General features: G+C 37.3%; 1 protein-coding gene across 16 annotated transcripts in view; it reads right to left on the minus strand.

Annotated features, from left to right (window-relative positions):
• LOC136835366 (tyrosine-protein phosphatase non-receptor type 11-like) overlaps positions 1-14,597 on the minus strand; it is a 147,626-nt gene that overhangs the window by 56,145 nt on the left and 76,884 nt on the right. For 8 of the 16 annotated variants that reach the window (XR_010852117.1, XR_010852116.1, XM_067098791.1 and 5 more), the window contains exons 2-3: positions 7,006-7,128; positions 3,479-3,673 (exon numbers count right to left, since the gene is read on the minus strand). Coding sequence is in view for 12 of the 16 variants with exons in the window: in XM_067098791.1 (XP_066954892.1) it covers positions 3,479-3,673; positions 7,006-7,128 (318 nt within the window). In the remaining 4 variants the exon portion in view is untranslated. Of the gene's footprint in view, positions 1-3,478; positions 3,674-7,005; positions 7,129-12,650; positions 12,731-14,115; positions 14,566-14,597 lie in introns of those variants that run through there. The other 8 variants (XR_010852114.1, XR_010852115.1, XM_067098786.1 and 5 more) reach the window with 2 other exon arrangements.

The following is a 14,597-nucleotide window of genomic DNA, read 5'->3' on the forward strand; positions in this document are numbered from 1 at the left end:
ATCCCCATTAAAGGAGCCACTTAGATAGTGGAGCCAGGACTTGAGTGAACACTTGAGGGGCTGTTGAAAGACCAAAGCAAAGAGCCCAAAACTGGTAAACTTTATCTTGGGAGACGAACCTTTGATACATTCTGGAACTTGGATGAATGGGGATATGAAAGTTAGCATCTTGCATATTTAAGTTTACCCTCCAGTCACCCTAGTGAATGGATGCGAGGACTGAGTGGTTTGTTTTCAAGACAAAGTGATTGAGGGTGCTCACATCAAGGATGGGTCAAACCCCCCCAATGCCTTTGGTACCACAAAGAGACAATTGTAAAATCCCTCCGAGCTGGTGTCCTGAACCTCCTCTATGGCCCTTTTCTGTATGAGGGAGGAGACTTCCTCCAATAGGGCTGAATGTCTCTCAGAGCCTACCGAGTAAGCTGTCAATGTGATGGGAGAGGTGATTAAGGGGGGGGGGGTCTCCAAGAATGGAATGACATAGCCCTCCTTCAAAACATTGATAATCCAGGGCTCTGCACCTCTTATCAGCCACCTCTCCCAAAACTCTAGTAGTCTGTCTCCTACAGGTGCATGAAGGACTTCTGTCTCACTTCCCCTGTGCTGGTTTGGAAGAGCTCTTCTTGATGGCTCTGGATGAAAAGCGGACATTTGAGCAGAACCTGAGTGGTGTCCAAGATCTCTTTCCACAAAAAAGTTGTTGCTGGAGGGGAGAGGTGATCCTAGCTTGAAAAGGAGAAGAGTCCTTGGGATGCCTAGATGACTGTGTCAGCAAGTCTTGAGTCGTCTTCTTCGTAAGTCCGATGCTATCTTTTTCACAGTGTCCCAGGGGAAGAGATGATTCTTGTCCAGGGGAAGAGATGATTCTTGTCCAGGGGAAGAGATGATTCTTGTCCAGGGGAAGAGATGATTCTTGTCCAGGGGCGAGAACAGCAATGCAGACTTTTGGGTCTGGGTAACCCCCTTAGAAGCAAAGAAGCACCAGAGCTCTTATTTCTTCAGCATCCCAAAAGTAACAGGGGCAGAGAGCTCTATAGAACCATCTCTAACAGCCTTGTCCACACAGGACAGAACCCCAAGCCAGTCAGAGACGATATCCAAAGTGAGATCTTGATGGTCCTCAATTTTCTTGGCCAATGCAACCACAACCCAACCAGAGAAACATAGGACTTCAAATACTTTGAGTATATTCTTAACCAGATGATCCAATTCTGCCGACTTGGCTGACGAGAAAGTAGATTGACGAGACGAGTCAATAAGACTGGAGAAATCCCCTTGGGATGAGGGAGTCACTACTAAAGAGGGAGCCTCCCAAGTCACAAAGGACAAGTACCTTCTGCGTACAAAATGAGAAAGAGGAAAAGCTAAAGACACTTTACCCTACTCTCTTTTAGTTGAAAGCCAGCCTCCTATTTCCTTAAAAGCCTTATTAGAGGAAGATGAAGACCATCTTGGGGAAGCGTGTCCTGTCATCTGGCTGGTTCCTCATTAAGAACGTACGGGCAGGTGAAGAAGGAGCAGCTGGGGTGAAAAAGGAAGGAAAACTCACCATCAAATACCACAGCAGGGCAGTGTATGCCGAAGGATAAGCAGGTTCTGGGTTAATCTCTTCTCCCGAGGAAATAGGAGACAGGTGGTCATCCTGAGCAGGTTTATGAGCAGAAGGAGCTTTCTTAAGCAAGTCCATAATCTGGGCCAACTGTTGTTTAATTGGAGCCAGAGCAGTTTCTTCTGAGTCCAAAGGTGAAGGAGACAACGTTGGAGGTCTAACAGGAAATGGTGTAGGAGACCAAGACCTAGGTAAGGACGAAAGAGGCGATGGGAGCCAGGGAGCAGATGCTGGGCACTCAGGTGGGGGTGCTGGCGCTTAGGAGCGGGCACCAGGTGCTTGTGAGCAGGCAATGGGCACTCAGGAGTGGATGCAAAGGGCTCAGGTGAAAGGGTCTGAGGACTGTTCTAGGGCGACACAGGTGGACACAGGCAGGAACAGAAGGGTCCAAGGAGAAACTACAAGGTGGTCTGGGCCTGCTCAGAGTCTGCTTATCTATCTCCTTGGACAAGCTTTTCCAGTGGCTGTGTTCTGACACCTGGGAGTGGACAACAGGTGTGGCTGAGGGGGCATCTACCTGTGGGCAAACCCCATTGGCCTCCCTTGGACTTTTGGTATGTCTTCTCCCATGTTTGGGGGAGCAGGGCAGGGACCTCTGTCTAGGAGAACTGACAAGATGGATAGCCACCTCCTCCACTTGCACTGCACTATCACTTTTCACTTTCTCTGCATAACCACTTTAAGAGAAGCCCCCAAATCAGCAACAGTACTTACTACTAGATTAAGCTTTTTATCAAATCTAGACTTGAGACTGGTGATGGCATTAGGATCAGAAGCATGGGAGCCTTTGTAACAAACTTTAGTAAGTCTAGACTTGTGGCCTAACTTGCTACAGTATCAAATACTTGAATTACTAGAGTCAGCATAATCCTAAGTGATTCACTGAGAACTAGTAAAAGCTGCAAAAAATAAACTGCCTAGCCACTGTCTAGCATAGGCACAACCAGAACAAAACAATTGTACTTCACCAACCACGAATGAAATACAGGAAAATCCAAATAAGCTGCTGCAAAATGGAGCGATGTTCACACACCACAAGGCAGAACCAAACTGGAAAGTGGCTGCCAGGTTGTTCCTGTTTTCCCCTGGTGGTGGGCAGGGCCATCACCTACAGGTAAACTAAATAACGAGAGAAGCACTACCGCCAAGTTTTAAAAAATAAGTTGCAGCATGAGGTAAGTACATTAGCTATGTAATTACTAGGTAAGTTACTTATATGAAAATACTGAGATATGAGAACATGATATGAAGGGGAAAGTAGCTGTATGAGAAGTAGTGTACAGTACTGTATATGGAAGTGGTAGGACCTAAACCATTGGAAAGACCCAGAACCTGGGTCAAAAGGGAACTTAAGCAGCAAATGAATAAGAAAAACCTGACCAGAGAAAACACATTTGGTGTATTTCCCTTAAGTCTGAAAGAGCATGAAAAAAAAACTCATCTGGTGCATTACCCTACAAAGGGAAAGCCTGACAAAAACATGAATGTTGAGAGGTCTAGAAAGTCTTGGAATAATTAATTAATAACACACTTTCAGCTGCTTTTTCCAGCAGCGATGCATGTACAGAATATGTTATTTATGTAATTTTTCAAAACTTTCATTGTCATTAAATGCTCTTATTCTCATCAAGAAGGTGACCAACCTTTTGTATTTTTTTCATACATGTTCACAAGAAAGATATAATTTTCTCCAATGATAAATAATACATAAAAGAACTACTCTCAAACTTTACATGGTTTTTAGCACAAAAAAGAATTTGAAGATTCAACTATACAAAAGAATATCAGGATAATGTCAAAGGACTGCCAATGATGAAATTGGCAAGAATAATTCTAAAAAAAATTCAGCATTATATTAGCACTCACCTTTCGGTAGTAGGATCAGCACAATTTAATGGAAATTTCAACTCTATAATTTCCCCATTCTTTTCCCGCAGTTGCCCCTGGTTTTCCATGTAATACTGGACCAATTCTGCCAATGTTGCAAACTTCTCACCCCCATAGAGGTCATAGAAATCACCCATATTCTGGATTTTGATATGTGTCACTTCACCATTCCGCCTGTAAAAAATAACTTCACTGCATTTCAAATACACAGCATATTACTTTACTATATACAGTATACAGAAGAAAACTTATTCTACTGATGTGCAGCCTGCTAAAAACTAAATTTATTCAGCTCCATATTGACAAAATTACATCACAATTGGCCTAGTACTTCACATTACATACAATCTCCTGAGCACTACAACATGACAGCAATTTACTGTATCCCTAAAGTCTCACTTACACCATAATTACATTGGGTTTAATATAATGTGTACTTTCAACTTACCCGACAAAACTGTTCATTAAAACCTATTTGCTGGCATTATGGTAAATATATACTCAGCAAGAGCATATTTAATATCATAGTTTTCTCCTTTATTTACTTCTGCCTGTTATTCTAGGGTTCTTTATTGTAGGCATCTGAAATAATTTTCTAATTTACCTTTTAATGTAGGATACAACAGTTATAAAGAAAAGGCTGAATACTTCCTATACTTGCAAAAAAACATTACCCACAACTGTGATTGTAGTTGGTAATGTTTATCTTTAAAATTTGTGAGGAACACCTTGAGAAATGTCATTGTATAATTAAGAGACTCTTACTAATATTTATCATGTCTCTCAAGATGTTAGTGAATAACTATGAGGTTCAGTAAAAAAAATAATACAGATACATGATCCTAAATAAGAAAGAGTCAAAAGCTCTACAATATGGAACATCCTAGACTATAATGCAACCACCTAAACTCAAATACAGATAGGAGTCATCAGACGGAACAAATTGATAGAGGCTAATCAAATTATATTTTGGGCTAGAATCACAAGATACACTGGGCATTAGGAGCTATAAACTTAACATATGACAACATCCCACAGCACAAATTCAGCAAGTACCAGTAAATATAAGGAAAACTGTACCAAAGTTTTGAGTACGAATCTGATTAACAACAGTCAACCAGTAAAAAATATGATTAAAAGATGAAGATTTAAATTTGAAGACAACCTGTTGTTTATAATAACAAATACTTAATAATACATGTACTTTGAAAAGCATGTTTCCAATTGTAAAATTTTCAATACAGGTAGAATTATGCAGAGACGACATGACATGATGCATTCTCTTGAATAAGCTAAACTCAAAATTAATTCTAGATATTTTCTAGACTAACAAATTGAACTAACATTTTGACAATTTGCATAAGTTCAACATGTGGTTTGCAATTAATCTGGAATCCATCTGTCCAGTCAGTGATGTTAAGGGGGGAATGGTTCTAAGAAGAGATGATGGTTCCATGTGCAGCATTACAACTTTAAGACATATAACCAAAACACATTCTGACAAGGCCTCTTTTAGAGATTTTAATGCAGATATCGAGGAAGTTGAGGATGGGAGGTCATCAGACAAGTTCTTTCATTTAAAATAACATTTGCTAAAATACCATTCAAAGACACTGCTTAAAAAAACAGGTCAAAAATTAGATATGAAAATGTGAAGGAAACATATTTATTAGGAAATATGGTATCCAGAAATGGATGGAGGAGAGAGGTTCTGGCAGAACAATTTTTTAGTCTACAGTAGTATATATGTTTGAGACCTAAGACTAGTACATGTACTGTTTTTTTTAAATAACAGATAAAAACAGGTCCCATGAAATAAAGAGGTGTTTCAGCATAGAAAGATTTAACAGACAACCACTAATAACTGGCTATGTAAGATTGCAAAGATATGTTGGGCTGGACATGTTAGAATGGAAGAGGGCAGAATGCCGTGGTTATGGAAGGATCAGTAGAAGGGAGAAGATTGGTGAGACCGAGGATGAGATCATGTGTTCAGAGATCTAAGAATTGGGAGTGGAGGATCCTGAGAATAACTGGAGAGCTGCAGCACTCAACAGGGGAACGTGGAGAGGTCTGGTGGAAGTGGCCATGGGCCACCAAGAGGCCTGAGAGCCACCGGAGCGAGAGTAAGTGTATCTTTTATCAGAATTTTTTACCAAGATCAGTTTTCCTTACTCATATTGTTGTACATAGGAAATTACTTTCCACACCATATATATATACAATAAACATCTTTATGAAATACAATGCCATACATGACTTGAACCTTCACCATTTTTTTTAAAAGAAGAACGAGAAGATTACATAAAACAGGACATTATTTTAATACCTCCTTAATACACTTATATTATTTGTACATCACAGTATATTAATAATCAAAACAATATATATTTGAGAATACTGTACTGTACTGTATTTGTGAAAATGACCATTAAGAGTGTTGGAGGGGCAGTTGAAATATTCTTCCACTTATGAACTAACATCTTAGGAGCTCATGATATTACAAGTGAGATGCTGGTTGTGTAAGGTACATGTGGATGATGACAAAAGCTCCTACAGAATGGATTGGGAGAGATAGTTTCACACTGGATATGGGAAATGTGATAAAAGGTGATTGTAAGAATTATAAAGATGCAGAATTACTCAGTATAACAGAGATTTTCAAGCAGGGATTTCTTGAGAAAGTAAGCCATATAACAGAAGAACTGACAGGGGAAGAGCAGTAGGGATTTAAAGATAAAAGAGGATGTGTGGATCAATGGTGTATGAAACAGTTCTGCGAGAAGTTTGGGAGTACAATAATGGAATAAACATTTTTATGACATGCATGAACATACAGAATTCCTCTGATAGATTTCATAGCGATAGTGAAGAGAAGCTGTAGAATGGTTAAAATCAAAAAGGGTTTGCAAGAAGTGACTGTTGAATGTTAGCAAGAATACAGTGTAATGATGGTAAATGGAAGCTTGGAAGATGGAGGAATCAGTATCAGTGCAGATGCAGAAAAACAGAAGTAGGGGATTCATAGAGGTATTTGGAGATTAACATAACAGATGATGGTAGGATGAAAAACGGATAAGTCACAGACTAGGTTAATCAAAGAGGGTGGAAGGGTCTCTGGAAGTGTGGAAGTCTTGTTAGAAGTAAAAACTGGAATTTATGAAGACAAGATGCTCTTGATCCAACTACTCTTCTTCACAGAAATGAAGTAAGGATGGTAAAAGGAAACGAGAGAATAAGGTATAAGTTCTTGAGATGTATCATTTATTAAAGTATATGATGAGTATGAAAGACTTAACTGGCAAGAACTGTAGCAATAAAAAGAAAAGTGTTGCAAAACTATTAGCACAGGAGTGAAGAAGTTGATGTAAAGTGTATATAATTCAATATTCATGAGAGCAAGAGGACTGTAAGACTGAGATTAGTTGCAGGATGGAGGAAGTGTTGGATTGGATATACAAAACCCCCTACATACTGTTGCCTTCTTATTTCTTATAAATACTCACCGAACTGACAGGGTAAAGTCCCCAGGGTTGGATTTAGAAGGACGTGCAAGAAAGGATCCTTCAATCCCTCTCTCCTTAAGTAGAACTTCTGCTTCATGACCGGAAACATTCGGGTGGAACCATCTGCAAAGTAATTAAAGAGACTATAAAAAAAGTAGTCATGAAGTTTTTGCATATTTGAACAATAACGAGAATAATGAAATATTGTTTCTAAAATAGCAATGAGATTTCATGAGAACACAATCCTGAATATACATGTCATTAACTGTATCTTTCTCTCAATGCTGAATAGACATGTCCATTAACTGTATCTTTTTTCAGGGGCAGTGTGATATCCCCTGAACAAACTACACCTGTGGTGTTGGAAAATTAATAAGGGAAAAATGATAAGATTGGGACAGATGACAATATTTTACAAAACAGAAATTCTCTTGTCAGCTTAATCCCCAGTTAAGTCCCCTATTTTTAATGAAGTTTTTCTTGGTATTTCTATACTGTAGTGTCTTTTCTTCATCTATTCCTTTGTTTCTCAGGTCTTCTCTTAAGCCTTCCCTCCTCCATGTCCACTTCCATTATCTCTCTTCCTCATCAACTGCCCAAGCCATCTCAAATTTGGCACTTGAGCTTTCTCTGACAATTTACTGACTTTTGCTGATCCCTTGGCGTATTTATTCTTATTCTACTTCTTGTTATTCCATCCATCCATCTGAGCATCCTCATCACCACATTTAATTCATCATATTTTATTTTCTTCAGAGGTAACTCTTCTAGCCCATTCAACACAGCAAGTCACACCATCACCTTACATAACATGCCCTTCAGCCTTTATGTGTGTGTGTGTGTGTGTTTACAATAAAATAAGTTTTCATACAAACCCATTAATCTTAAAATAACCTTTAACTCTGTGGAACAAATCCAGGTGCACAAATTAAAGTGTTTAAAAGAAAATTATTAGTGCACATTCCCAGCTAGTTTTCCAATCCATGCTGTGACACTGTTTTCATTCTATGTCAACCTCCCTCTTCAGAGGGGATGGGAAAAAGGCACTAAAAGTTTGTATAAAACTTTTTTGTGAAAACAGCTTTTTATTGCAAACCCAATAATCATAACACCCTAAATCACCAAATATGAGGTGAAAAAGCAGACTTTATGGAAAGGAAGACAGTATAATGGCATTATTAATTGGGCTGTATCTATGGAAACATGTTTTATTTGATTTTATTATGTATGTTTATATTTTTCTATTGCATTTTTGTTGTTGTCTGTCACTGTCCAACTCCACCTTCCATTTCTATAGTAAAGCTTCAGTAAAGTGTGTGGAAAGGCTCTACAGCAATTGTGTACTTGTACCCATAAACCAGGATTTACAGATAATTGCCAAAAGTATTATTATAAGAATTAACACTTATTTGGATCCCATGCCTGTGACCTCGTACCTGTACGAATAGATAGATTGAAAATGGATAACCCTGCAAAGATACAAATGCTTGTGTATTTCAAAAGGTGGTTTGCGGGCCTGCTGAATTCAGTTGTAGTGGGTCTGATTTCTCCATACTTACGTCATGATCTATGTCGCATGTATAAACCCCTTCCTCCATATTCTTTTTTATTATTTCCATCGTCGTCTTTACTGGTACGTTAGTGAACAGGGAAGTTACATCCAAGCTTGCAAATTTACAGTCTTTTACATTAATTTTGGATAATTCATCTATCAGGTTCATGTTATGTTTTAAATGCCCTTCGGACACTAAGCCTACCCATTTTCCCATTATGTTGGAAAGAAATTTCTCCAGCCTCCTCTGTGGTGATCTCGTTGAATGCTCGATCGGTCTTAGTGGGCACCCTTCCTTGTGGATCTTAGGGCTACCATAAATATATGGGACCTCTGGACTTTCCACTGATTTTACTCTATGTTCTAATTCTTTTCTCTTAGTTTTGTCGTGGATTTTTGTCAACGCTTTCCTTACCTTTTTGTTAAAATTGCACTGTACCCCCCTAATGTCCAGTTTTTTGTTGTAAGCCTCATATGTGTTTTCACCGTTTAGCAATTGTTCTAACTTGTTCTCGTATTCTATGGCATTCATTACTACAACCACCCGCCCTTTGTCTACCTTACAAATCTTTATGTCCTTGTATTTTCCTAATCTATCAAGGGCCTTCCGTAACCTCCTGGAAACACGAATCTGTTCGACCTAATCCCCGCCCACATGGCCCCCTGCAAAAAGCTGCTTCATCCCCATTTTTGTTCTTATCTAGTTTCCTTAAGCTTCTACACATTTCAATGAAATCGTGAATTTCGTTCCCCATGCAAAAATTAAGGCCATATCCTAACACTGGAGGAGGGGGTTTATACCTGCGACATAGATCAGGACGTTTTAATAAAACTGCTAACAGTGGCCCTCGGTGTTAATGTTTTCAAGTGGGGCAAAAACCATTATATACAAAAAAATGGCGTGGCCATGGGTTCAAGTCTTTCACCAATTCTAGCTAATATCTTTATGGAATAGTTTGAAAAGGAAGAGGTGGGCAAAGTAAATAAAGGGAACTTAAATATCATAAAATGGATAAGATACGTGGATGACATCTTTATTATTTACAAGGGAGAAAGGGAAGATCTACACAAGTTCTTAGAAAACATAAATAAACTAAATGAACACATCAAGTTCACAATAGAAGAAGAGAAGGAGGGAGAAGTTCCTTTCTTGATGTCCTGTTAAGAGGGAAGGGGAAAATTTAAAATTCAAGGTGTATAGGAAGAAGACACACCAATTCATACATACATAGGTTCTCCAGTCATAGGAAAGAAATAAAAATAGAGAGTAATGGCAGGGTTGGCTATCAGGGCTTATAGGATTTGCAGTCCTGAATTTTTAGACGAAGAGCTGGATTACCTGAGGGAGAGTTTTAGGAGATTAGGCTACCCTAAGTATTGGTGGGAATGGGGCACAAAATCAAAGCAAGGAAAAGCTATTTTGGGGAGAGGGAAAGGATAGAAAAGGAACATTTTAGGGAAGAAAATAATTACAGTCCCGGACAACAACTCTATTGCACCCATCAACAGAAAGCTAGATAATTTCAAAATGATAGGCAGCTACAAAAATACCATTAGAATAAAATAGTTAGAAACAAAAAAGTCGGTAGAGGGGAAGAGATTAGAGGGGGTACATATGGCAGAGTGTCTAGACTGTGAAGAAGGGTACTATGGCGAAACTGGCAAATCATGTAAAGAGCAAAGCAAACAACATCTGCAGAACATAAGGCATTATCATCAGATGTCGGCAGTTGCCAAACACTGTTGGGAAAATGACAATAAAATAGACTGGGAAAATATGAGTTTTCTGTACAGGAACACCAACAAAACATCCAGACTGGTTGAAGAGAACACCTTCATAACTTGCGCCAACAACACAATGGCAGGGAACACCGGAAATGGCTTTGAAGACAGCATATCTAGAAAAATTGTATACTCCACAGTAGCAAGGAAACGAAGGAAAAACGCAAGAGAACGCACGGAAAACAGACACCTGGAATAAGAAGGGAGCAGAGAAAGACCAAGATCACGAGGGAATGGGGGTCACACAGGAGCAGCTAGGCAATTATAGGATTAAAAGTACCCAGCACAGATATAAATACAGTTGACTACGCTTTACGGCCTGCTCATTTTACGGATACTTTGATAATGTGGGACTGTTTGTCCAAGAAAGTCAGAATCTTTCTGAATAAATACTCCATTAGATACCATCCAGTTTGAATGATATATATATATTATATACATATATAATGATATATATATATATATATATATCATACAGAGTGTCAGAGTTATCAGTGGGGTTTCCGTTCCGAATAGCATGACGATATGAAAAAACCGATAACCAATAATTTTCAGTTATGGCACCTTTGTTAAATGTAAGCAACAACCGAGAAGCAAAATCAGTACATATCGGGGCTGAAAATCATCAATTTTTTGCTAGACAAGCACAGAAAAACTGGGTCACTGATAAGAGTGGACTGCCTGTGTATATATATATATATATATATATATATATATATATATATATATATATATATATATATAATATATATATAATATATATATAATAATATAATATATATATATATATATATATATATATATATATATATATAATATATAAATATATTATATATATATATATATATATATATATATATATATATATATATATATATATAATATATTATACAACATATATATATATATATATATAAATATATAAATATATATAATATATAAAATATATATAATATATATATATATATAGATAGACACTTAGAGTGGAAGATAAAAGAATTTTACAACAAGGGATACTTCACCATGAAAACTAACCCATTAATACTGGAATACATTTAGGGAAAAAGATTTTTACAGATCTGGCATATCTGCTTTTGTTTCACTATTCCAGATGGGCATATCAGACAGATTTATTGACCTTCAATAAAGTTTTGGGTTCCCTTACCAATATTTCTGTTTTCCTAGTTGATAAAAATCCTGACGAGTATTTTCATTTCTTCACAACGTAGTTGTGATTCAGCAAAATAATACGTCTGTCAATTGCTTAAACGCATACAAAATCATAAATAACTTTTGCTTCGCCGATACTTAAGTCCTCATCTCTCTGACCTATGAGGCTTCCAGAATTTTGCTGGCTGAGACTACCTCTCTAAAGACAGATGTGACAGGTACAACAACTCAATGACCCTATGTTCCCCCTTCCCCTGTGCTGTGTATCCATATGCTGAGGTACGCAACAGACTGCATGGATATAACTTTGACTTCATCTTAGTGATTCTGACCACCAGGTGAATCCAATGATAACTTTGACTTGATATTACTGATTCTGACCACCAGATGAATCCAATGCCAACTTTGACTTGATCTTATTGATTCTGACCACCAGATGAATCCAATGAACATCTTGGAATCTTTCCTTTTATAATGAACATCACCTAGATAAACAGGCCAAGTGACAACAGTTAGGTAAATGAGGCATATTTCATGAACCCTTTTCTTTATCTTAGTTACTGAAGTTTCATAATGGACTCAACCATCTTGTTTGGAAAACTGATTTCATTTGGAAGTTAATTTTAACTGGGGGTTTTCTTCTCAAAAATACTGAGCTTAGGGCAACTCACCAAGCACATGACCCTGTGCTCATGCCTGCATTAGATATTCTCTTCTTAACCATGTTTTGATCACTGCTTTACTGAACTAAGAAAATCCCTTTTCCTCTCATTTGGTTCTGTAGAACAAGCCAGGCCATAAACTCAAAACAATTATTGTGTTACAGGCAATAGTCTCCAGACTGGTTAGTTCTTTTTGTTTAATTTTCTTTGACTCAAGCAATGGACTCCTTCCCCTGCATCAGCTTCTTTGATTCAAATAACTATCTCTACTGAGAGGTGGACCTATAGCTCCCTTGCATAAGATAGTAGGTTAATGGTCCTACCAGACCCAGCTATAGAAAAATACAAAATAGTTTTGACTGCTGATTGCTAGCATTTCCATATAAATTGAAGAGGCTTCTAATTAGCCAAGTTTTGGGATAAAGTGCTAAAGGAGCCTCATTAAAGAGAAATATAAAAGATAGCTGAATCAATCTTACCTTTTAAAGTGGCTATTTTCAAGGCCAGAAATTAGTATCATTATGAAGCTCATTGTCTTTTTGGTAGCAGCATCAGTGTTTGATTCTAAAGAGACAATATTAAGGATTTTAAGAATAGTAACTTGTTTCTAATTCGAAATGCAACTTTGTATCAAGTAATTTCTTACTCTAAATTATGTTGTTTAATACTTCAAATAAAATATCACAATCAAAGGTCATATGACAGAATGCAGAATTTGACTGCAAATAAATGCATGGTGAGATTCTCAAAGACTGAGGTAGTGTGAGCAAGATGTGAGATGGAAGATGACCAGTCAGCTACAGAAGGGGTAGATAAGTGTGCCAACCACAATCCACTGGGAAAGCCCAGAGGATCAAGAAGAAAGGGTATGATTGAGAACTTAAACCTTATGAGAAAACTGTAGAAAGTGGACTAAGAGAAAATATCAGACATCTAACAAAGCAATTTGAAAACCTGAGGATGATGATAAGATTTCATAAAAAATCATGGTACAAAGATCAAGAGTGCTAAGTGAAGATTACACAGACATGGAACTTAAATTATCTTTGTGCATTGCCTTTCATGTAACTCCAATTTCCATGGCAAGGGTGCCACTCATAGCACACATAGCTCTGTGATAAAGGCCTCAGTTAAACAGTTCAGAAAAAATGATACACTAGAGGCCTTGCATTGCTGAGTTACAAAGCATGTTTCCAAGAATAGTGGGACTAACTATTTTCAAAGTAACATTAAATAGTGTAGATGTACATCCTCTTTCCTTCTTAGAATTAAGGCTTCTGTGTACTTTAACTCCATTCATAATCTATCTCAAAACCTTAAAACACATAAGCCCACTCTTAGATGATAAATGTTAAATGAGCATAATAAACATATAAAGATTGTGGTTGATGTTACATTTTCTTATGAACAGTACATTTTCATGTTCTCCTTGCCAGGGAAGTCCTAATGTACTGAAGAAAAGTTAATTTACAATAATCAGAAATATAAAAAAACAAACTTTAAAACAGAAAGAGATAGAGAGAATTCATAAAAAATAAGTACATCCTTACACACACACACACACACACACACACACACACACACACACACACACACACACACACACACACACACACACACACACACACACACACACATATATATATATATATATATATATATATATATATATATATATATATATGATATTTTAATGATAAAATAAAGTTTGTTCATACTTACCTGACAGCTATATATATATCTGACAGGTAAGTCTCATGAACAAAATATATTTTATGTATGTATGCATGCATGTATGTATATAAACATGAGTTGTTAACTTTCACAGAGCACAAAGTGAAAATTTCTGTCTTAAGCCTAAAATACAGTAAGTGAAAGTTGGCTCAGAAGTTATATACATTACAAAATTGAATAACAGAGGGTAGGGGTCATTCAGTACATTACCTTCCTTTCAATTTAACAGCGATGTGATCCGCACAATGCTTATTTGATCTATGGGTGTGGTTTGAGTGGTCAGAGATCCCGCCCACACCACTTACAACTTTGTTATACAAAGTGTGAAGGCGGGTCCACATCTTGTGACTCATCATCTTCTCTAACTGTTAAAACATACGTCAGTTTTCATGGCGTATCCACACACTTTCAAGCACCAGCAAAATGCTACGGGTTGACGACTTCTTTAGAAATTATATCAAAGTCCTACTGAAAAACGGCCAATAGGCTGATGTCGTCAAGTTCGAGAACTCTTGCTTCGTGTATTAACACTAAACACTGCCATTTTTAACACATTTTCAGAGCAGCTATTTGTAAAGGTGCATGGAAATGTACTTTTTTTCTTTTACATGCACCTAACCCTATCTGTGCTCATTAATTTTGTTTTGCAGATCTTTAAATCTGAGGAATAAAATCACCAGCATGACTTATCA

The sequence above is a fragment of the Macrobrachium rosenbergii genome, chromosome 55 (genome assembly GCF_040412425.1).
Source record: "Macrobrachium rosenbergii isolate ZJJX-2024 chromosome 55, ASM4041242v1, whole genome shotgun sequence".
Taxonomy (NCBI): Eukaryota; Metazoa; Arthropoda; class Malacostraca; order Decapoda; family Palaemonidae; genus Macrobrachium; species Macrobrachium rosenbergii.